Raw genomic sequence first — 23,909 nt, 5'->3', positions numbered from 1 at the left:
TCCTAAATCCTCCAAATATCTTTTCCAATGTTTCCCGTCAGGCTCCCTTTTTTTTCTGTATAATGTTTTGCTGAAGCTCCAAAGTGACCTCTGCCATGCAGAGGAGTGTGATGACGCAGATGCTGGCTGCTGAACCATGGTAGAGGACACTGAGACAAGCCCTCTGTGGCTGCCTCAGCCGTGAGAAGAATAGCCTGCAGCCAATCTGCGCTGCTCTCTGTCGGGGTGCTGCTGTGGGTTTAAACGCTGCTGCCTACTCACACCTCATTGCTCATCAGTCGCTCCCTCACTGAAATTAGTTTAATGTCATGGAAATAATATTTTCTGTGTAATGCATTTCTAAGACTGTTATCTAAACTAGATTATTGTATGCTTGCTTTCATCTTTGTAGTTTAGTGTTTTCAAATCTAATCTTGAAACAGTCGAAGCTCCGAGGGCTGCTGTTGACTGTCTGTGCTGGTCTTCCCTGTCCAGTCTGTTGTCCTGTGTAGTCCTGTGGACTGTTCTTGTCAGCTTGATGAAAGACTTGTTTACATCAATGTGGCTCAGCCAAATAATGCAATAGGACATTAAAAGTCTCCCCCGCCAGTATTGATTTACCAGTCTTTTACTATAATCTAGATTTGCACCAGTTTTAAAATGGGCAAGTCCCAACAGCCAAAATCTGATTAAGGAGTAATTACCATGCCCCACTTAACTAACCCCTAAAAAAATAATGTCTGGCTGATAACGTGTAGAGTTCACAGCTCCTTCCAGTGGATTTAAGTCCTTGTTATAACACAGCACACACTGCATGCTGCCAGTTTACAGTTTGGTGTCGGGGGCTTGCAGATTTGGATGTTGGCCTTTTCTCTCAGAGCAGCAGAACTCAGTAGGTTTGTTCTCTGCTGCCTGTGAAGGAGTCTGGTAGTGTCAGGCTCATGTGGGGGGCAGTAGAGGGGGAGGATCTCCTATTGTGCTTGAGAGAGATGACCTTATAGGGAAGTGCTTTTTGGATAATCATCCCACCCCACCATGCTCAATGCACAGCGACCCTGCCCATCAGCACCCGTACCCTCCACTAAGATTCCAGACACCATGGATAGTATGTGACATTTAATGTGGTCTGGCGAGCATCCATTATCACAGAGGGACTGTTTTTTGGCAAAGGTTCCTGACTTGTCAGCAAGACCGAGAGAAATGGTCTCATCTTGCCGACCAGGGAAGCAGGCTTTAGAAACGCAAAAACATTTGTAGTGAAGTTCTGCAGAAGGGCACAGAGAATTTTATTCAAGCCAAACTGCAGGTCGAAGGTGCTAACGGGGCTTGGTTGGAGACATCTATGCATGTGAGGTTCTGCATTAACTATATGTGTGTAAACACTGACCAAAATGTTTAGTGTTGCCGGTTGAGTTTCAGAATTTCGGGAATATTCAAGGTGGAAACTTACCGTGGGAATTAACAGGAAATGCTCAGGCTGTATTTACCATGTCTATGCAGATAGAAACTAACCTTTTGCATATCATAAGCAGACATAATGCATTCATTTGCCAAATAAATCCATTGCTTTGTCAAACACAGACAGTGTGAAATGTGCCATGTGGTGAGTAACTAATGGGGAACAATATATCCATGATGGGGAAATGTATTTTGAAAATTCAAGCTGACAATGCGGGCTGTGTGCAAACATAAGGTTTAAAGTGAACAAATCATTTATAAAAGAAATGTTTTACAATAAAGAAGGAATGGAAATATTGTATATTAATTAAAACTCCTCAATTAGCATTTTGTAATCAAGCTACACCCCACATGGTAACAGCTAGCTAGCAAAAAGTAGCAGAAGGTGTTATACTGGCATTTTGCTTTAGGCTACTAATCTGCTGGTTCACTCCAGTAACATAATCAAAACGAACATGAATGTATTTCTTCGGCTTAAATAGTGCAGCAGTGTGGGCAGTAGTGTGGGCTGCAGTGTAGGCTGCACATGTGATGGGAGAATGTACTGTGCATGCAGAGGGTTGTCATTTTGCTGAATTCCTATTTAATGGCCGCTTGCAAATTATCTGTACATGTGATGGAACTGTTGTCAACTATTCAGCCCACTGCACTATCCTTGTTAACCCTAAGTGAAACTTCACTGACTGCTGGGAATCCATGCTATGCTGTCTGCTTATAGATGAGATAGTGAGAGGTCAGACTTTAACACCGGTAAGGCTTTAATGATGGGCCACAACTGACAGTGTTGACCTTAAGACATGAAGAGAATGTACACTTCTGACCTGTTGAACATATAACATATATACTTAAACTGATCACTGTTTTCATTTTAGTTTCTTACATGGCTGCAAGGACAAGTTCGATATTATGTTTTGTGTGATGTTTATATTACTGCTAATATTTTTTCTAGAATGCCTCCCTGCTTTCACAATACGTTTTCTCTGTAACTACAACATCAGGAAGTCAAAAGGTCAGGTCTTTGTATTATTGTGTGGGCGGTGGTGAATACCCTTTTAAAATGTTAGTCTAGTGGTTGATCTTGATATAGATTTAAATTTAGAATTAATTGTGTAATGGTGAATGTACATGTAATTTCTGCCAGCCTCTACTAAAACTATGATTATTTTTGTCAGGAGGGGAACACTGTACAGGGACAAGTTGTTACTATGGCAACATAAACAGTTGCATGCTATAGACATAGCAACAGTCTCGCCCACAGCCGACTCTGGAAGTAAAAATCCATTGATTTTCTCCATAAGGATTTAGAATATCAGTCATAATGTCTAAACCATCCGAGGTAGACTGACGCCGAGCTACGTGGTTGTGAAACAAAGGTTTCTGCTCCTGTAGAAGTCCGTATGAAATCAACCTTGTTTTAAGAAAAACATGTTTTATTTGCGATTTAATGGAGAAAAACTACACCACCCACAATCCTAAGCGTAACAGCAACGTCTCTGATTGGTCCAACTCGCTGTTACCATAGAAACGTTTACCATACCCGCGAACGGCTAGAGCGAGCTTCTACCATTGAAGTCTATGATAGTTTCTGTACACGGTCTTGTACCTTTGCCGTTTTCAAAATGTTTTTTTGCGCCGAATCAAACGTGTTATGCTCACTATTCATCTCGTAGCTGGTTGGCTTGGTTCCCGACTTAAAACTCTCTATATAAGCAATTTTTGAAACGTCAATGAAACAATTGAATAGGGAAAAACTGTGGTGGCCCTGAAGTGCAAATCACAACAGCAAATAGAAAAACTCAACAGCAAATCATAAAACACAACGGCAAATAGGAAAACACGACAGCAAATATGAAAACACTTCAACAAATCATAAAACACAACGGCAAATAGGAAAACACGACAGCAAATATGAAAACACGACAGCAAATATGAAAACACGACAGCAAACAGGAAAACACGACAGCAAACAGGAAAACACGACAGCAAATATGAAAACACGACAGCAAATATGAAAACACGACAGCAAACAGGAAAACACGACAGCAAATATGAAAACACTTCAACAAATCATAAAACACGACAGCAAATAGGAAACACGACAGCAAATAGGAAAACACGTCAGCAAATATGAAAACACTTAAATCATAAAACACAACAGCAAATAGGAAAACACGACAGCAAATAGGAAAACACGACAGCATTAACTTCTACCGGAAAAGGTAGGGCCTATCTAGCAGAGGACGGACCCTCCTGATTGAACAGACTGTCTGTCTTTTAACGGGAAGGAGAGGTGAAAAACACGGAAAAGCGCCTACTTTTAACAGAGAGACAGTCCGTCTGTCCAATCAGGAGGCTCCGTCCTCTGCTAGATAGGCCCTACCTTTTCCGGTAGAAGTTTTGGTAGAAGCCATTTTGTTTTCCTATTTGCTGTCGTGTTTTCGTAATTGCTGTTGTGTTTTCGTAATTGCTGTTGTGTTTTCATAATTGCTGTTGTGTTTTCATAATTGCTGTCGTGTTTTCCTATTTGCTGTCGTGTTTTCCTATTTGCTGTCGTGTTTTCCTATTTGCTGTCGTGTTTTCCTATTTGCTGTCGTGTTTTCCTATGTGCTGTCGTGTTTTCCTATTTGCTGTCGTGTTTTCATATTTGCCGTTGTAAATACCGTTGTTTACACTTCAGGGCCACCATAAAAAACACTTCTGGAGACAAAGCAGAAAAAAAGTGGGTGGTCACTGTTGAGCTCTATGTGGAGGCCCAGCGTGCTGCTGCTGCTTTCTCATGGCTCTCACAACAAAACCTCAATAAACTTCAGCTCATTCAAAATGCCTCAGCTGGACTCATTACCAGGTCCAACAGGAGAGAACACATAACACCAATTTTAAAATTGTAATGTTCTTTTAAGGCTCGTATGGGGATAGCTCCAAAATATATAGCTGAACTTCCTACCCCATACGAGCCAAAACGTTACCTAAGATCCTCTGGTAGGTCGCTCTTGGCCACTCCCCGTTCAAAACTGAAAACTAAAGGTCGTCGGCCCCCCAGTTTCAAAGCGATCTACCAGAGGAGATCAGGGAAGCCAACACATTCTCTTCTTTTAAGTCTCTTTTAAAAACTCGTCACTTTAGACTTGCTTTTTATTGAATTTATTGTTGTTTGTTTATTATCTGTCATTTCTCTTGTTGTTGTTGTTGCTTTTTAAATGAATGTAAAGCACTTTGTAACTTGTTTTGAAAAGCGCCTTATACATAAAGGCACTACTACTACTACTACTACTACTACTACTAAAGGTACTAAGATTTGTAAGAAACAACAAAGGCAAAGCAGAGATCTCAGGGAGACAGTGTAGAGAGAGTGCTTATGTAACTGAGGTGTCATAGGTGATGATTCATTCCAAAGTCAGCTGAAACGTGTTTGAATCTGTATCAGTGAATACGTAACAGGAGGAAGTCAAGAAAAAAGCCAGCTGTTAAATATTGGTTTGTCTCTCCTACCAGGCAACTGCAAACTAAACATTATTTACTCTGCTCTTGTTTGCTGATAAAATAGTGAAACTCACTCGTGACCAATGACCATGTGCTAACACAGTGGCAATTGTTCAAAAAGCAAGATTTCTACCCTGAATGGTTTGTGCAGTGTCCACCTTTACATACACCAAAATGCACCTGTAATACAGTCGGGAATTGTAATGTAGTACCCATGTAAACAACACATTTGCAGAATCAAGATTTATCAGTTGTATTTCCTTTCATTGATTGTGCTGAGTCATGGTAACGTAGCCTCTCTAGTGCACCTGACTGCCAAAGGTAAGAAAGGAAAATCTTTGTTGACCAGAGAAGGAGTGAAAGGTTAGTAATCTTCTACCCGTGATAGAATGTTGTTTTTTTTTTTTTTTTTTTTTATAACATCATTGAATAATTGTACACGTGTAAATGTGGCTTGTGAGTTAATCAGTAAGAGTGTTGGAAGGAAAGATGCAGGATGCTTCACCTGTTGATGGTTCTGAAACGGCCCACTCAACATGATAGGTCAGCCTTTTGTTCAGCTGCCATCAGCACATGTGGCCTCCTGGCTGGCCGGCCGAACCACACTCTGTCCCCTAACACATGGCAGAGGCAGGTGCCAAAACTAACCGCTTTGGTTCAGTCACTGCCTCGCCTGGTGTTGAAAGGTCTATTTCAAAGGCATCTCTGGGAGTTACTTTGGGTGAAATGTATTACTGGGTCTGAGCTTTTGTCACTCTGAAAATGTGTGGACTCTTTGACCTGTTGGCAAGCACAGAGGTAAAAATGAGGAGATGCTTGGACTTCTACCAAATAGGATATTGACGCAAAGGGACAGATGATATACACACACTTGTTCATTCCAGGTCTGCAGTGTAACACAGCCTCAAAACAATTCCAGTGTTTCACAGTGTCACAGTCTCAATAATCACTGGTTTCTTAGTATGTTGTATAACATCAGCAAGCACCATTGTTATAAGCCTATCCCCGTAGTCATGCTTCTTGGCTCAGCACTCTTTTAGAAGTTGTCAGTATTTCTTCTTTTGGGGGTGGCAGTAGCTCAGTCCATGGGGACTTGGCTTGGGAACTGGAGGGTTTCCGGTTCACGTCCCTGTACATGTGTTTGTATTTCGGGCCGTGTCTTCTTATTCTTCAAAAACAATGACTTGGCACAGGAAGTGTTGCACGACCATCTAAGATGTAATTCTAAAGCTGTCTGGCTTATTAGGAACAACTTTAATGTATTGTCACTGTGATGCAGCAAAGGGCAGTCCTTTAAATCTCTTCAAGGCATGGGATCATTTCTCTTAATAAAGTGAAAAGGTGTAGCTATGAAATGGGTTCCTCTAAGATTATTGATCCATACCATCAGAAAGTTAACTGCATCAGTTTGTATGTTGAACTCACCCCAAACTTCCATTGCTCCATCTGTGACCTGGGTTGCGTGACCTTCTCAGAAGGAAAGTTTCCATTGCACCCATCGTTCCAGGTTCAGATGGTTTAAAAATGCAACTTAGTCCTTCTCAGAAAAGCTGTCAATGTCGATCTGACTGGCCAATCCCTGCTGACAGATCAGAGTTCCTGGCACCACTGTCAGGACATCTAATGACTTGACGATCCTCCAGCTTCAAGTTAACATTCATGTAGTATGAGTGTTGAAATGCAGGCTGTACATTTCATTAAAAATGTAGACATTTAATTGTTAATGGAATAGTAAGGCAAGACAACATGATGATGACTTCAAGTGTCTCTTTGAGGCGATGTCTTCCTGTGCTGTGGCAACGATGAGGCAACAGCTGCCATTATATGCCACATTTAAACCTGATCAGGGCTTTGGGGAACATACTGTATGCTATATATATGTAATGCTTTTCCCATTTTTGGCTGCATGCATTGTTGTTCACATTGCTATTTCCCCTTCCTTCCCTCAAGGGCATGGGGGTACGTGTCTCCCTCAAATGGGAATCTCCTGGACATTGGTACATCATTTCATATTTACCAAATCTTTGTTTTCATTTCTTTGCTGAGCAAGAGTTTGGATTTTCACTTCAACTTTGTCTTGGTGTTTTGCTAGATTCTTAGATTTTTGGCAGGCTTATATGGGTTCCTATATTCTAACTATACCATTTTGGTTGGGGTTAGTCTAGATCAACGGAAGTACATTTCCAGGCTAAAGCCTGACATCCAGCCCGTGGCTTACGCGCAAGATGTCCGCTCTCTGCGTTTCTGTTCTCAGAATCCCTTTGCTTCGCTTCAGGTAACAACAACCTTCGAGCTAGCAAGCTGCAAACTAAAATGGCAAGTTTTGAAGAAAAGTTGGATCGTGCAACAACGCAGGCCTGCTTGGTTCTTTCCGTGAATGATTGTAAAGATTTACAAAAAATATTTTTCCGGCATTTACTTTCTAACTGGGATGTTTTGGGACATGGAATGGTTTGGTGAGGATTGCTATAGACGAAGTACACGTGGCGATAAAGAGCAAATTACGTTTAACCATATATCCAACTAATTTAAATAGCTCACGTTACTGTATTGTGTGAAAAGTTAACTTCATTTAATATTTTGTTTTGCAGCTTGCAAATGTCCCACCAAAACAAGTTCCTTCCCGAGACTACTTTGCAGAGCCACTGTTGCTGTCTGGAAATTAACACCGCCCAAGATGATTGTGATTGGTTTAAAGAAATGCAAACAAACCAGAACGTTTTTTTTCTCCTATCCCAGAATGTATCTGTGGTGTTGCCAGACCTTACTCCACAGCGCTGTGACTGTAGGTCCGGCAATGCAAAACTAGGTTGGGGCTAACCCTAACCCTTTTGTAATAATCTGACGCAATTTGCATTTTTAACTAAGTAGGCCTATATGTAGACTACGCCAACGGAACTGTGCCATAGCCTGAGCCATTTCCCCAGTTTCATTGCTTTTATGTACCATTAGGAAGCTGAACTGGGTCACAGCAATTCCGATGTACCCAAATTGGCCTTTTCCTTTGAGACAGGCCTTTTATGGCTCACAGGTCCTTCATTTCCTCTTCTTTCTCTGGCTTTCCTTCTCTTTCCCTGCAGCGATGGCAACACTGCTCTGCTGCTGTGTGGCACAGCAACCTCCCTGTAATGACCTGTGCTTCATCAGTTTAGTTTACACTAATGCGGAGTAACCGCCTGCAGAAAATAGACATCTCATCTGTTAAATCTTCATTTAGAATGTACACATATACACACACACACACACACACACACACACACACACACACACACCACACACAGCATTGTACTCTGTGGTAATCAAACCTCTAGTGTTACTACTCATGTGGTGTAAAAGACCACTGGGCCATCATATACGATGTCATGATAATTTAACTGTTAGCATCCTTCTAACAGCCTTCAGTTGCAGAATCAATTTAAAATCCTTTCAAATGTTTCTGCATGTTCATGCTCCTCATGCTTTTGCATTTTTGTTTGTGTGTATTCTCTTCTGTTTGGTTATAGTTGGAGACAAGGTGCCTGCTGACATCCGTATCTGTTCAATCAAATCAACAACTCTGAGGGTAGACCAGTCCATTCTGACCGGTAAGACGTGTTTGCTGATGATATCACAGCCATCAAATTATTTTCCTGTGCCATTTTTTTATTTTTTATTTTATTTTTTGTCAATAATTTCTCCTGATAACATGGGTCATTCTAAATCATTTTAACCATCAAATGTTATTGATTTGTTCGCTTACAACTGTGACATATGCTAATTGTACATTTTTACACACTGGAGAGCTACAAACTGTATATCATTTTGTTATCTTTTATTTTTTGCCCTGTATATGTTTTTTCTAAGTCTTATTTTGAATGTTTTTCTAATTATTATTATTATTATTATTATTATTGCACGCTAACGTTTTTAGCACAACATCAAGACTATGTCATCCTGCATTTCACTGAACACATTTAAATCTTTGAACCTATGCTCGTTATTCAATAATAAATAGGTTTTTGAGCTTAGCTAAGAATTTGGATGTCAGCCGTCTTTTACTTAATTGCTTAGTTGCTCATTGGTTTTATACAAAGACTTAAATATTACCACCTTGCCCTTTAAAGCTCTTTATTCGCCTTGCCAGTGAATTTATTTTCACATATGGCCACTTATTTCTTTAATTAAAAATGTATCTTTGGCTGCTATAAGCGGAATGGGTCACAAATGCAATAGTTACTGGCACACACTGAGTTAAATCGGTTGTTTCATTCGAGGCTACAGCACTCTACACTGATGCTCCTTTTTTTTATCAAAATAAGAGCACAAAGTTATCCACGATACTCTCATCCGAGATAAATGGATCAATCCTCCAGCTGTGTTTGAAGAACCACAAGAGCATTTGTATCATGTATCATGGCGCTGTTTTTAATTAGCATGTTTGCTTCTGAATTGAAACATTCATGAGCATGTGAATGACCATAGATCTCTCACTGTAGAGATAATTGCCCATGCTTTGTTCCTATTTGAGGAAAATGCAAACTGATTTAACCCACTGCCCTCTGTCGTCTTTGTAGGTGAATCTATCTCGGTCATCAAACATACCGACCCTGTGCCCGACCCTCGTGCTGTCAATCAGGACAAGAAGAACATGCTCTTCTCTGTAAGCTTAACTCTGCACACGTTATCACACATCCTGTTGATGTCCTTCAACCCCTTGTTTGTGTAGTTTCTGTTAACTTCCTGGAAAAAGTCGCTCCTGTTGTTATTTCAAGATGTGCGAGATGCTACCAGATGTACTTGAGCCTACATGTATATTACTTGTTATTTCAGGGTACTAACATTGCATCTGGAAAGGCCGTGGGTGTGGTCGTGGCCTCGGGTGTTAACACAGAGATCGGTAAGATCCGTGACGAGATGGCGGCCACGGAGCAGGAGAAGACGCCCCTGCAGCAGAAGCTGGATGAGTTTGGCGAGCAGCTGTCAAAGGTCATCTCCCTCATCTGCATCGCCGTGTGGATCATCAACATCGGCCACTTTAACGACCCCGTCCATGGAGGCTCCTGGATCCGCGGCGCCGTCTACTACTTCAAGATCGCCGTGGCACTGGCAGTGGCCGCCATACCTGAGGGTCTTCCTGCCGTCATCACCACCTGCCTGGCCCTGGGCACCCGCCGCATGGCCAAAAAGAACGCCATCGTGCGCAGCCTGCCATCCGTGGAGACCTTGGGCTGCACCTCTGTCATCTGCTCTGACAAGACGGGAACCCTGACCACCAACCAGATGTCTGTGTGCAGAGTGAGTCTCACTCACTCACTCACACTCATACTCTCTCACACTCACTCACACTCACTCTCTCTCTTGGTGCATTGCTGAGCAGTTTGGTCATCAGTGCTTTGTCTTCTTTGTTGTCCCTGTCTGGTGAATGAACAAGATGACAGCAGTTAGAGAAACTGACTGTCAGTCACTTTCAATACATATGTCAGCAAAAATGTTAATACTGTCTGTGCAAACAGAGAGAGGGGAGTGTTCCTTGTGATCAGGTATTCAGGTTATTGAACAAGAATGCAACATACTGCCGCTCTTCTAATGTACATTGAGCTGTCGGATGACTTGCAGTGCTGCTGTTGCATAACGGACCTTGCGTCACCCAGCCAGCCTGTAGTTCCTTTCTCGCTCTGTGTCTGCGAGTGGCAACCCAGCACTACCTGTCCCCACATTAAGACATTTCAGCATTTATTAAAGTTAAATCCTCTTTTGTTGACTGTTCAGTGCTTTCTCCGAATTTTGGCACAGCCTGAATTAGACCGTGGCATTAATTTACCGATTTTATCTGACAGATATTGTACTTGCCATGATTAAATAGCCTTGTGATTGTGCAATTACGGCTGTTGTCAGTGATTTATAGTGATTCACAAAGAGCCATATATTAAACTACTGAAAAGAGAAAACATTTGCTCTCAGGACAAACCTCTAAAAGAGGTGTGCTACTTGAATTTACACTCCTGTCTCGTAATAAAAACGCTTTTTTATCAATATTGAAGTAAAAATGCAAGCATTTATTTCACATATACATGCAACATTTAATGATAAATTAACAACAGAAGCTAATGAATAAAAAAGAACATAAGCCTGCATGCAGTTGGACCATGGTTGTGTTCGAAATCGCATACTAGCGTACTTTATACTAGGGCTGAAACGATTCCGAAGTAATTTGATTACTAAAATTATTGATGCATTTTTTTTGCATTGAAGCTTGTATAATTCATTTAACTGTACACAGCCAACTGTGTTTCCGCATGGATGATTATTACTGCCACACAACGTGTCTCAACGGTGTGGTGTGACGAAGACGGCGGAGATTGCAAAATGGAAGAAGAGAAAGAAAATAGCCAGAGAAAACGACAGAAAGTGTCCAAATCATCATTTCAAGCTGAAACAAAACGAAAACGCTGCAGCGTGTAAAACCGAACTAGCTTGTCACAACAGCACAGCGTCAGTGCTTAAGCAGAAAGCATCCAGTCTAACGTTACCACCTAGTCCGGCAGAGCGGTTCCGACACAAGGTAGAGTTATCATTTAATGTAAAACCAATATGATTGCTACTTGAGATGAGAGCTCATCCACCATGCCCGGCGGCGATCCCCGAGTTTTTCTCGTTACCCAGCGGACTTGGCGGATGAGGTGGCTTACACCCTGAGGACACTGAGCTGATGGTCGCTGCTGTATTTTCTAGCTTTGTCAAAGGACTGAAGTAGAGGCTGCTGATGGGTTTTTGCCGGCGTTTTTTCCTTCTTACTTTTCAAAGTCTCGGTGCTGCTCAGGATGACGGATCTTAAGATGCGTAATCATATTTGTAGTGTGGAACAAGTGTTGTTTTAAGCCTCCTCGCATCACTTGTGCTTTACAAGTACTGCAAATAGTTTGTTATCTGTTTTACATATCTCGAAATACCTCCACACAGCCGACATGTTGGAAGTTTAAGTTGCTGGCGCTCATGCTACGTTCGCGGTCGTCATGTGCGCATAATAAACAAGCCACCCTATCAGCAAATATTCATATCTGCGATGCCGATGATGATCATTTTAAGCTTTTATCGGCCGATACTGATGTCGTGCCGATATTATCGTGCATCCATAGTGTCCCCATTTAGGATCCTAGTGGCCTGAGGGTAGAAGCTCCTCCTGAGCATAGATTGCTGACCTTCTTCCCAACCTTAACAGAGAAAAAAGGCCATTACCCCGGTGGTTTGTCTCTTTAATGATTCTCCTAGCCTTTTTCTTGCAGCATCTGGTGTAAATATCTTTTAGGCAGGGTAGGGCTGCACTGCCTATTGTATTTTCAGCCAAACAAACCACTGTTTCCTCTATAAGTCTTTTTTTTCTATTTATTCAACTTTGGTTCTATGTATTCAACTTGTATGCACACTGCTGAAGAGAGTCTAACCGGTTTTTTTCATTGTACTCTTGAGCACAGTGGCAATAAATATCTACAGTATCTCTTTAATAAAGTAAAAGTATGTCTTATCCGATTAATCGATGGAAGAATCCGTAGAATACTCAACTAATAAAATAATCGATAGCTGGCGCCCTACTACATACTCAATCAGTATGTCCTGCAGACTGCCTACTAAATTGACAATTAAGTATACCATTTAGCAGCAGACTGTTCGCACTAAAGTAAACTCAGCAGTACGTCTTCTCTGCATCACATGACTGCATCGATGACAACATGACAACGACATGATGACAGCTGCCGTTGAATGAAAATAGTTTATCAAAAATGTAAATCAACATTACCTCTTCCACTCAATTTAAAATGTTCCAGTATTATTTTAAGTCTAATTAATATTATTTAATATTTTATTGTTAAATGTTGTTTTTTTACAGTACATTGTGTAAGCTCCCACATTATACTTTACTCTACTTTAATTTGACTTACTCTTAACTGTAGCTTAACATCACTCGCCATCTTTCGTAATTATTTTATCCAACAGTTAACTATTTTAACCTCACAGTCTGCCAATGGACAGTCTGAAGATCTGCAATGCATTTTGTGGCGGTTGAGTATGTCCAGTGAGCCCAAATCTATACTCAGAAATTTTTGCTAATCTAATACATCCTGACATTTCTCACGTACACAAAATTCACATACTGTGCAGTTGGAACGCACTACATACTCAATTTTATGTCATACTTGGTATGAATAGTATCTTAGTATGAATAGTCTCTTAGTACGAATATTATCTTAGTACGAATATTATCTTAGTACGAATATTATCTTAGTACGAATAGTATCTTAGTATGAATATTATCTTAGTATGCGATTATGAACACAGCCCAATATTGTCTTCTTGTCTTACGCAGTGTTTTGCTTCCTGAAAGAGGGATTTGGTCAGTTAGGAGGACATACTATATTAGCGCGTTATGTGTTATATGGTAATCGTCTGGTTGTGCGTGCGCCCCATATGTGCAGGGACTCAGCCCTTGCCGCAGCGAATGTCGTTCCCCCTCTCTCACCCCTTTCCTGTCTCGGGCTGTCATATCAAATAAAGGCCTAAAAATACCCAAAAATGTACCTTAAACAAAAAAAATTGAAGTTATCTCAGGATACTTTACAGACAGAGTAGGTCTAGGCAACACTCAATTCCCCCCAAGAGCAAGTATTTATCAGTTTCAAGTACTAAAACTAATGTTCATAAAATAAGTCTCTAATCATCAGAGAAAAACAGCAGCAGGATTTTACATTTGCTGGTTTGAGGAGGGCTTGACTGGTTGTCGTCACCCATGTTCTGATATAACCAATCCCTGACTAGCTGTGTGTCTGTGAGGATGACACTGCAGGAGCAGGCCTGGCACTGCGGCTTCTTCCTTTTGGGCACAGCGTCTCTCTTTAATCGCTCCTTGGCAGTCTCTTCTGTTTACTTATGGAGAAAAACTAAACACCCTTGTTCACATTATGCAGCGTGCCACCCAGCCCAGGCCTCACAGAGAGACACTGTAACACTGCAGGCTAATCTACTGTCAAAAAGAGCTCTCACTCTTAAGGTCTGCTTGGGATTTCTGTGGTTTCTGCTGCCACCTGCTGTGTCAGTAATCAAATGGTGTCTGCGTTGAAAATAAATCACATTTTGTTTTTGTCCCACCTGCTCTCTTGTTCTCCAGATGTTTGTTGTCAACAAAGCTGAAGGTGACAGCTGCGCTCTGTCAGAGTTCACCATCACAGGTTCTACCTACGCACCTGAGGGAGAAGTGTGAGTACTTTACAGCTGACTCTGTAACAGGCAAAACAATGAATGAAGCTGAAAATATCTCATTGATTGACTCATTGAATTGTAGGTTAAAGGAAGTATGGATATTTGAATGCAACAATAGATAAGGTTTTTAATGTTATATGAACTGTACACTCACACACATACAGACACAGGTTCATACTTTGTACTTTCCCTCAGGTACCAGGATGGTAAACCAGTGAAAACCTCCCAGCATGATGCCCTGGTTGAACTGGCTACAATCTGTGCCCTGTGCAATGACTCCTCTCTGGACTTCAACGAGGTCTGAACCCTGCCTTCCTACTTTACATGTCAGACGTGTGTGTTGTGTGTGTGTGTGTGTGTGTGTGTGTGTGTGTGTGTGTGTGTGTGTGTGTGTGTGTGTGTGTGTGTGTGTGTGTGTGTGTGTGTGTGTGTGTGTGTGTTAAGGACTTAATAGACAGTAACACAAACTCACACCACTCCAGTACAAAGTAAACGTGATAGGAGAGGAGACATGGAAATCTGACTTTTTACAATATGGGACCTTTAACAGATGTACTTTACCAAAACATAGTCATAAACTGTTACAAACATAGACACTAAAACAACTGTTTAGTGGGACGTTGTTGGGTTTCATTCTTTGTAAGTATTGCATTCTTATATGTTGAGTGAAATAAGCTCTATGGGCAAACCTAAAATGTATCCAATGAGTGTGCAAGGTTTTTTTTTTTTTTTTTTAATGAGGCAAAAATATTACCATGAATGTTTTTGGATGTTTCAGGTGAAGGGTGTGTACGAGAAGGTGGGTGAGGCCACAGAGACCGCGCTGACCTGTTTGGTGGAGAAGATGAACGTTTTCGACACTGAAGTCCACAACCTGTCCAAGATTGACAGAGCTAATGCCTGCAACTCCGTGAGTGACACCAGCTCCCTCACCTGCACACGCTGCACATTTCTACCGCTCCCACTCAGCGGGTTTTTCTCACTCCGTCTGTCCTTTTGTCTGAGCAGGTGATCAAGCAGCTGATGAAGAAGGAGGTCACCCTGGAGTTTTCCAGAGACAGGAAGTCCATGTCTGTCTACTGCACCCCCAACAAGTCTCGTTCTTCCATGGGCAAGATGTTTGTCAAGGTATACTGAAAGAAACATGTACGGAGGACTGGTCGATAGCTTTGCTTTTGATGCCTGACAGTCGGTGTTAGAATGCGACTAAGTACATTTACTCAAGTACTGTACTTAAGTACGAATTTGAGGTACTTGTACTTTACTTGAGTCTTTTCTTTTAATGCTACTTTCTACTTCTACTCTACTACATTTCAAAGAGAAATGTTTAGTTACTAGATACTTTACAAATTCTGATTTTTTTCACACAAAATAAAATATGTTTTATTATAAATTAAACTACCCAACAGTATAACGGCCTACAAGTACAGCAGAAATGATTAGACGATTGAACACTAAGTTGATTGACAGAACAGTTTTGATTATTTCCGTTTTCTAAAATATGTAGATGTTTCTGCATTCAGTACTTTTACATATCATACTTACATACGTACATTTTTCTGTTGATACGTACAGTACTTTCAATGCAGGACTTTTACTTACTAATTTTTACAGTGTGGTATTAGTACTTTTACTTAAATAAAGGATCTGAATACTTCTTCCACCACTGCTGACAGTCTGCTACCATGTTGTGAATATGTTATTCCTCTGCTCTACTCCACAGGGGGCCCCAGAGGGAGTTATTGAGAGGTGCACCCACGTCAGAGTTGGCAACAGCAAAGTTCCCTTAAGCAAAGGAATCAAGGAAAAGATCATGTCTGTGATCCGTGAGTACGGGACAGGTCGTGACACCCTTAGGTGCCTGGCTCTTGCCACACGAGACAGCCCACCCAAAATGGAGGACATGATTCTGTCAGACCCTCTCAAATTCGCAGCGTACGAGGTGAGTTTTCTTCTCTTTTTTTTTTTTTCCTTCTCTCCAGCTAACGTCTGGTACAATTGTTTGGATGTTTGAATAAACCTAGCTGTATTTGGTGTCTACTTGTGGAGTATTCTTTTCAGCCCCAACATTCAGTCACGTCTTTGTCTCTCTGCCTCCAGTCCGACCTGACCTTCGTCGGCTGTGTCGGCATGCTGGACCCTCCCAGACAGGAGGTGGCCGCCTCCATCAAGCTGTGCCGCCAAGCCGGCATCCGCGTCATCATGATCACAGGAGATAACAAGGGCACAGCTGTGGCAATCTGCCGTCGCATTGGCATCCTGAGCGAGGAGGATGATGTCGAGCAAATGGCCTTCACCGGGCGGGAGTTTGACGAACTTTCGCCCGCTGCTCAGCGTGATGCTGTGACTAACGCTCGCTGTTTTGCCCGCGTCGAGCCTTCCCATAAGTCCAAGATTGTTGAGATCCTGCAAGGATTTGACGAGATCACTGCTATGGTACGAAGTCAGAAATCTGATTATGCAGAGTTTCCTACTGATCATCAGTGTTTTCTCATTTTATTTGAACTAGCCTGGGTTTAGAAGCATCTTTATTTTGGTTGTGAAGTTGGTCTTAATTCCATTCTTGGTTAGCATTAAAATATATGAAACATGTTGAAACCTGTAGGTGTCCTGTCTTTGTTGGCCTTGGAAATGTCATGTAAATTGGATTGATTTGCTTGTGTTAGAGCAAAGAAATCACTCTTCTGTAACAAAATATGTCTCCACAGACAGGTGATGGAGTGAATGATGCCCCCGCCTTGAAGAAGGCAGAGATTGGCATCTCCATGGGCTCTGGCACTGCCGTGGCCAAGTCAGCCTCTGAGATGGTCCTCGCCGATGACAACTTTTCTTCCATCGTGGCCGCCGTTGAAGAAGGCAGAGCTATCTACAATAACATGAAGCAGTTCATCAGATACCTCATCTCCTCCAACGTGGGAGAGGTCGTCTGGTGAGTCATGACCCTAGAATTGTATTTATTTTTGATTTTGTGTAAGTACAGTTGCTAACTGGAGTTATTTCTCCTGATAGCATCTTCCTTACTGCGGCGCTAGGCTTCCCCGAGGCTCTGATACCTGTTCAGCTGCTCTGGGTCAACCTGGTGACTGATGGCCTCCCTGCCACCGCCCTGGGCTTCAACCCCCCAGACCTGGACATAATGGAGAAGCCTCCTCGTAATGCTAAGGAGCCCCTCATCTCTGGCTGGCTCTTCTTCAGATACCTGGCCATTGGATGTAAGTTGATAATGGACAGGAATGGAAGGATAATAGCATCAGAAGAATATTTGATTTGCCTTCATGCAGTTTGACAAATAAGTCATTTGTGTATAATGATGTTTGGTGTCTTTGCTCATAGGCTATGTGGGTGCGGCCACAGTGGGAGCTGCTGCCTGGTGGTTTACGGTCTCTGAAGATGGACCTCAACTCACTCTGTACCAGCTGGTAAGTTTGCCTGTCTGAGGCCCTGTTTACACGAGAACACTCGCGGGTGAAAACGTAAAAAATATTTTATTTATTGGGTCTTAAAAAAACAACCCTCCACAGTGGAAATCTTAAAAACGCTCGTCGCGTAAAATGCAAAAAGTCTGCAGCCTCTGTTGTTGTGGTGGCTGGCGACCCACCCCATATTCTCGTTACATAAATCAAAATATAGAGTGATTACTCGCCTATGGCCAATCCTCCTATACTTGGTCCGCATGGCTTTCAGCTTTACAGATGGCGTCTTTTTCGTGTGGATATGACGTCCCTCCAGGTACAGGATACTGCTGAAGAAATTTGGTCTATATGTCTATATATTTTGACTGGCAGGATTCCCAGTCCACGCCCTGTTGTGTCACCTCCTCGTCTGTCCAGACAAAATTGTCAGCTTTTGCTTCGCCATGTTTTGGTTTCGCGCTACAAGGGAGAGAAGTAGGAGGAAGGTTCTACGCAGGCGCGCAGACTTGGTGGTGTTGTGTGGCAGTGCTTCACACTACCACCTAGCCGCCTGGTGTGCACTCTACATCGAATTTCACACAACGCAACGCCACTTTTGCGTTTTCTCTTCAGATCGTTTCCGTCTAAACATAGCCTGAGTGCTCATCCTTCAGATATTCCCCCCTCTTTTCTGCCCCCTCACTCCCCTGCTTTCCTCCCTGCAGAGCCACTTCCTCCAGTGCGCCCCTGACAACCCAGACTTTGATGGCCTGGATTGCCACGTGTTTGAGTCGCCCTACCCAATGACCATGGCCCTGTCTGTGCTCGTCACCATTGAGATGTGCAATGCTCTCAACAGGTAAATACGTGCCACTCAGAAACATCGGAGCTCTCATCTAAGGATCATTTGCAGTCAGTGAAGGAAGGGCAAACTATAAATGAATAACCATCTGTGTTCTCTCTTCTGTCCAGTCTGTCGGAGAACCAGTCTCTTCTGCGGATGCCACCCTGGGAGAACATTTGGCTCCTGGGGGCCATCTGCCTCTCCATGTCCCTCCACTTCCTCATCCTCTACGTGGAACCTCTGCCTGTGAGTTTTTACAAAACCAGTTAATTCAAATATGACTCAGATGGGGCTGTCGTTTAAAAACAAAACTCAGAAATGAGCTGGCTGCGTGATGGTCCAGTTAGCTACGGCAGGATGTTACGCTGATTCTCCGGATTCTCAGCGTCTTGCTGCCCGACTCGCAGATTATATTGTCTCTACACGTACGTTACAGAACAATCACGCGTTTATTAAGCTGGTATCTACCTTCCACTCCAAGCACTCCTGTAATTAAACTCCATGCCTTCTCTTTTCTGGCATTGTCTATTATGTTTTTCCACCTCCAAGATGAATCTCTCGTTGGCCGTGGTGTTGTAGAGGAGACATATACGATATTTGGGGGCGTCTTTTGGTAATTTGACTGGATGCTCTCGCTGTTTCGCTGCCTGCCCGGCTGTCCGAACGCCCCGCGGCTCACGTGAATATAGACCCGGCGCGTATCTGAGACGTTGCGATCACAGTACAGGTGCTGGTCATATAATTAGAATATCATGAAAAAGTTGATTTATTTCAGTAATTCCATTCAAAAAGTGAAATTTGTACATAACATAACTTTGGACCACTCAGCAGCAGTCCAGTCCTTTTTGTCTTTAGCCCAGGAGAGACGCTGCTGACGCTGTGTCTTGTTCAGGAGTGGCTTGACACAAGGACTGCGACAGCTGAAACCCATGTCTTGCATACGTCTGTGCGTGGTGGTTCTTGAAGCACTGACTCCAGCTGCAGTCCACTCTTTGTGAATCTCCCCCACATTTTTGAATGGTTTCTGTTTCACAATCCTCTCCAGGGTGCAGTTATCCCTATTGCTTGTACACTTTTTTCTACCACATCTTTTCCTTCCCTTCGCCTCTCTATTAATGTGCTTGGACACAGAGCTCTGTGAACAGCCAGCCTCTTTAGCAATGACCTTTTGTGTCTTGCCCTCCTTGTGCGAGGTGTCAATGGTCGTCTTTTGGACAGCTGTCAAGTCAGCAGTCTTCCCCATGATTGTGTAGCCTGCAGAACTAGACTGAGAGACCATTTAAAGGCCTTTGCAGGTGTTTTGAGATAATTATCTGATTAGAGTGTGGCACCAGGGGTCTTCAATATTGAACCTTGTCACAATATTCTAATTTTCTGAGATACTGAATTTGGGGTTTTCATTAGTTGTCAGTTCTAATCATCAAAAGTAAAAGAAATAAACACTTGAAATATATCAGTCTGTGTGGAATGAATGTATACATTATACAAGTTTCACCTTTTGAATGGAATTATATATAATAATTATATGACCAGCACCTGTATATAATGTGGGTCTTAAAGGAATAGTTCAACATTTTGGGAAATGCACTTCTTTGCTTTCTTGCCGAGAGTTAAATGAGAAGACGTATACCACTCTCGTGTCTGTCCGTACTGTATGAAGCTATTCTGGCTTTCTCCAAAGGTCACTAAAATCCACATCCATCTACTTAAAGCTCACTCGTTATGTGCTGGACTGTTTCTCGACTGGCGCTGTGACTTCCTAGAGTTCCTGTCATCACTGTGAGGTTGCCAGGCCTGCAGAAACTCCAGCAAGTCACTGGTCCAGCCAAGAAAAAGTCCCGTACACGAACCAGATTACACTTTGTTCTTTGTAAGGATTAAACCAAATGGAATATAACATGTCAGGTAGTGAACGTCGGAGGTTCTGATAGGTGGATTGTGTCTCCTTGGACAGAACCGGGCTATTATTAGGGTGTGCTAAGTTAAGCTAACCATCTTCTGGCTGTAGCTTCATAGTTAACAGACGCGAGAGTGGTATCACTCTTCTCATCTCACTTTCGGCAAGAAAGTGAATACGTCTATTTCCCAACGAGATGAATTATTCCTTCAAGCACTAGGCCAGTGTTTCTCAAAATGGGGGTAACACATAGCCCTAGGGGTACTTTGGAGTACTGCAGGGGATATGTGAGATTTCAAAAATATCGGTCATCCATACTTAATATACTATAATAATGAATGTGATGGATTCTAATCCTGTGAAACAGCATATGAGTGTTTTTTCAGTTACAAGGTTGTTGTTGTTTAGTGAATCGGACACGGATGGTGCAGCGCTGTTATGCTCCTCTTTATATAGGCTTTATTATTTTCTACCAAAAAGTTTTGCGCTGGTCAGGGGGTACTTGGCTGAAAAAATGATGTTTCAAAGGGGGTACGTTATTGAAAAAACTTTTGACAACCGCTGCACTAGGCCACCCGGCGCCCCCTACCATTCACCTACATGCCCCTGGTGGTACTTATGTACTGTAGGGTGACATTTAGAGGGGTAGAGGTTGATCCGTGCTGACACAATGTGCACTCCTAATCCTGTAAAAAAGTAGCTGTAATGTTGCATTATGAATGCTGTCATGCTCTCTCCCAGGTCATCTTCCAGATCACCCCTCTGGATACGACCCAGTGGATGATGGTGCTGAAGATCTCCCTGCCCGTCATCCTGCTGGACGAGCTGCTTAAGTTTGTGGCCAGGAACTACTTGGACTTTGGTAAACAGCTGGAGAAGCCGGCCGGCAAAGGCTGCTCTCTGTCCGCATGTGCCGAGGGCATCTCCTGGCCCTTCGTGGCCATCTCCCTGCCCCTTTTGCTGTGGATCTACAGCACCGACACTAACGTGTCTGCCATGTTGTGGCCCTGACTGACTCCAGCACACCACCCTCCCCGTGCACCAGTGTGAAGTGGACATTAACACACACATCTAACACAGTTACATTAACTCGGAAAACAACTTACAGTCAACACTTGCACCTGCTCTGACAGTCTGTCTGCTGTCAGATCTTTTGTAGTTAGGACATTTTCACCGATACATATTTTTGGGCTGGGGGGGGGGAAGATGGGCTGGGGATTAGTCATATTTTAATGACTGACATTATGTCCATGTGTTTTATTTTACCATCACGCTTTTCTCTCTTTTGATCCCCTGTTTGGAACAGATAGAGATGCCCACCGTGTCTGAGCTATTTGTTGAGCTGTACAGAGAATTTACACTATTTTATGATAATTAATATTTTGTAATTTTTTTTGGGAAAAGGCTGCGGGGACAAGAATGCTGGGTGTGAAGAGGATGTAATTCTAAAGACCGTATAGTACAATACTAGTTTTGGGGCAAAGACTTGAATATATATATTTGCCCTGGCATGAATCTCTATAGTCATTTTTGAGCTCCATGCGTCGTCATTCATTATTTTCTGCATTAGTCAGAGCACAGCTACCTCAATGCTGTTAATATGACCATTACTACCCATTTGTCTTAACAGTCATTTGATAGAACATCAAGTGTTGAGGTAAGCACCCATTTTTGTTTTGCAGTAGAGACCAAGCCCTCGCACACATTGTGATGTTTTTCTAATATATTTTAAATTTTTCCTTTTGTCATTGGAGGGAAACGAGGACAACGATATGTTACCAGTAGGACACGGGGCAATTTTTGATAAAAGTCTGTTGTTAAATTTGTCTACTTCAAGAAAACACATTTGTCTTCATTGTGTTTTAAGTCGGATTTTTGAGATTCAGTCTCAACGCTCAGTCTTAATGTTGCATCTTAATTACAGTTCTCTTTATAATGTATGTATAATGTGCACATACTGTACTTGAAAATGTAAAAAGGCACCAAGAAGCTGTTAGTCTTATCAACTGAGCACAACACGGACGGCCGGTCGCTGGAAGAGTCTGTATATCTGTACATAGCACACCAAGTACAATCTCTGTGTGGATTTATTTAGTTGTTGCCGTCAACATGCTCCATTCATTTACACTAGTTTACTTAAGCGTGGTCTCAGCCTTTCTGCCTGCCTGCTCCAATAATACCAGGCCAGCGAGTGCTTTGTGGTTTTTTTTTGTTCTAATTGTTGTTTCTTCCAATGCCCCCCGTTTACCTGCAGAGTGAGTACACTTTGACCTGCATGTTAACTAGCACTCTTTATGTGGTTGCACACGCAGCTTTGCTGTCTGTCATTGCTCATGTGAAAGTGACAGTGACAGCAATAACAGCTCTTCATATTTTTTGATAGGACCAGCTTCTCTTTTCTTCTTCTTTTTAAATATACTTTTAATGGTACAAGAGGAGAAAAATGAAGGTGTTTGTTTGAAAAATGCCTTCAATGTCACCAAGTGCCAGGTACACACTGAGTAGAAATAGACGCCTTTTTTGCATTTTAAACTGGACCAGTCACTGGTGCCGGTTATTTTTGACTGTAGTCTGGCTGCATGTTTTGGCAACTGGCATAGACACTGACATTTAATTGCCCCAACACCATTACAGGACATGGTGCTGTTTTTTTTATTTTTTATTTTTTATTTATACATCATTTTTTTTATTCCATTTGTCTTTTGATCTAATCTTCTGCCTGCCCATATCATGGCCTTTATATATTTGCTCTTCTAATTAAAATAAGTATTGATGAATTTGAATGATTTGCTGCTCTAATGCGTTTACTTTGGCCTGTGATTCTTGTGTCCACTGATTGTGATTTTTCCTCTCTTTTTTTTTTTCTTTGCAGAAAAGGCCAAGTAAGCCCACCTCTTCTCTAAATTCATAGCAGAAACTTTGGATTTGTTTTGTGTTGTGCATGTGTGTTTTGGGTAGCACATCCTACAAGAGCTGCATGTCGGTTAAATAATATGAAGACAGGCTCAGAAAGTTCATACATCCTTTTTTATAGAATGGCCATTAATAAATAAATGTCTGAAAACTAGCCAATGCCACCCCATCAGTCCCTTCCATCCTCTTGCATGAAGAGCCCTTAGATTAGGATACAATTGTCATGCCATCTTTTCAGACAAAGATCCTGGTACTGTGTACAGTCAATCGTACAATATTCCATGGTGCATGTCTGCTGAATCAGCCATCTGTTTTACCAGACTTGTGTAATAGACAATGTATAGTATTGGTATATAGAATAGACATTCGTCAAATAGTTCATCTTTCCTAAGGAAATACTTTAATGGAATATTTAAAAACTAAACAGCCTTTATATTTTTTGCTTTGCACTGAGATGTGCAGTTTTTGCCATAGCTGGGAAGGCGGATGTGGAGCGGTGCAGCGGTGCAGCGATGCATACGTTTAACCATGAGAACGGCAGGCACTCCCTCCACTGGCATTTTTTTTTGCCAAACTGCTGTACTGTATTTTCAGAGATGATTGTACAATGTGTCACATGAACTTTAGTTTCAGGTAAATAAAAAAAAAAGTGTCATACATGAAGAGTTTGGTCCTGGTGTCATTAAACAACATTTAGTGTAATGTGCTGTCTACC

At 42.1% G+C, this 23,909-nt stretch overlaps 1 protein-coding gene across 1 annotated transcript in view; it reads left to right on the top strand.

Moving 5' to 3' along the window:
- Positions 1 to 23,857, top strand: part of LOC144518040 (sarcoplasmic/endoplasmic reticulum calcium ATPase 2-like) — a 31,352-nt gene extending 7,495 nt beyond the window's left edge. Inside the window, exons 6-20 of the mRNA XM_078250393.1 lie at positions 8,421 to 8,501; positions 9,471 to 9,556; positions 9,727 to 10,191; positions 14,057 to 14,145; positions 14,344 to 14,446; positions 14,927 to 15,058; positions 15,157 to 15,276; positions 15,872 to 16,090; positions 16,249 to 16,584; positions 16,857 to 17,077; positions 17,158 to 17,360; positions 17,482 to 17,567; positions 18,266 to 18,399; positions 18,513 to 18,630; positions 21,023 to 23,857. Coding sequence (XP_078106519.1) covers positions 8,421 to 8,501; positions 9,471 to 9,556; positions 9,727 to 10,191; positions 14,057 to 14,145; positions 14,344 to 14,446; positions 14,927 to 15,058; positions 15,157 to 15,276; positions 15,872 to 16,090; positions 16,249 to 16,584; positions 16,857 to 17,077; positions 17,158 to 17,360; positions 17,482 to 17,567; positions 18,266 to 18,399; positions 18,513 to 18,630; positions 21,023 to 21,292 — 2,663 coding nt within the window. The 3' untranslated portion in view covers positions 21,293 to 23,857. The remainder of the gene's footprint in view (positions 1 to 8,420; positions 8,502 to 9,470; positions 9,557 to 9,726; positions 10,192 to 14,056; positions 14,146 to 14,343; positions 14,447 to 14,926; positions 15,059 to 15,156; positions 15,277 to 15,871; positions 16,091 to 16,248; positions 16,585 to 16,856; positions 17,078 to 17,157; positions 17,361 to 17,481; positions 17,568 to 18,265; positions 18,400 to 18,512; positions 18,631 to 21,022) is intronic.
- Positions 23,858 to 23,909: the final 52 nt, after the last annotated feature.

Source organism: Sander vitreus, chromosome 5, assembly GCF_031162955.1.
Source record: "Sander vitreus isolate 19-12246 chromosome 5, sanVit1, whole genome shotgun sequence".
Classification (NCBI taxonomy): domain Eukaryota; kingdom Metazoa; phylum Chordata; class Actinopteri; order Perciformes; family Percidae; genus Sander; species Sander vitreus.
Note: the sequence above shows the minus strand (reverse complement) of the source record. Positions and strands in the feature narration are given on the sequence as shown.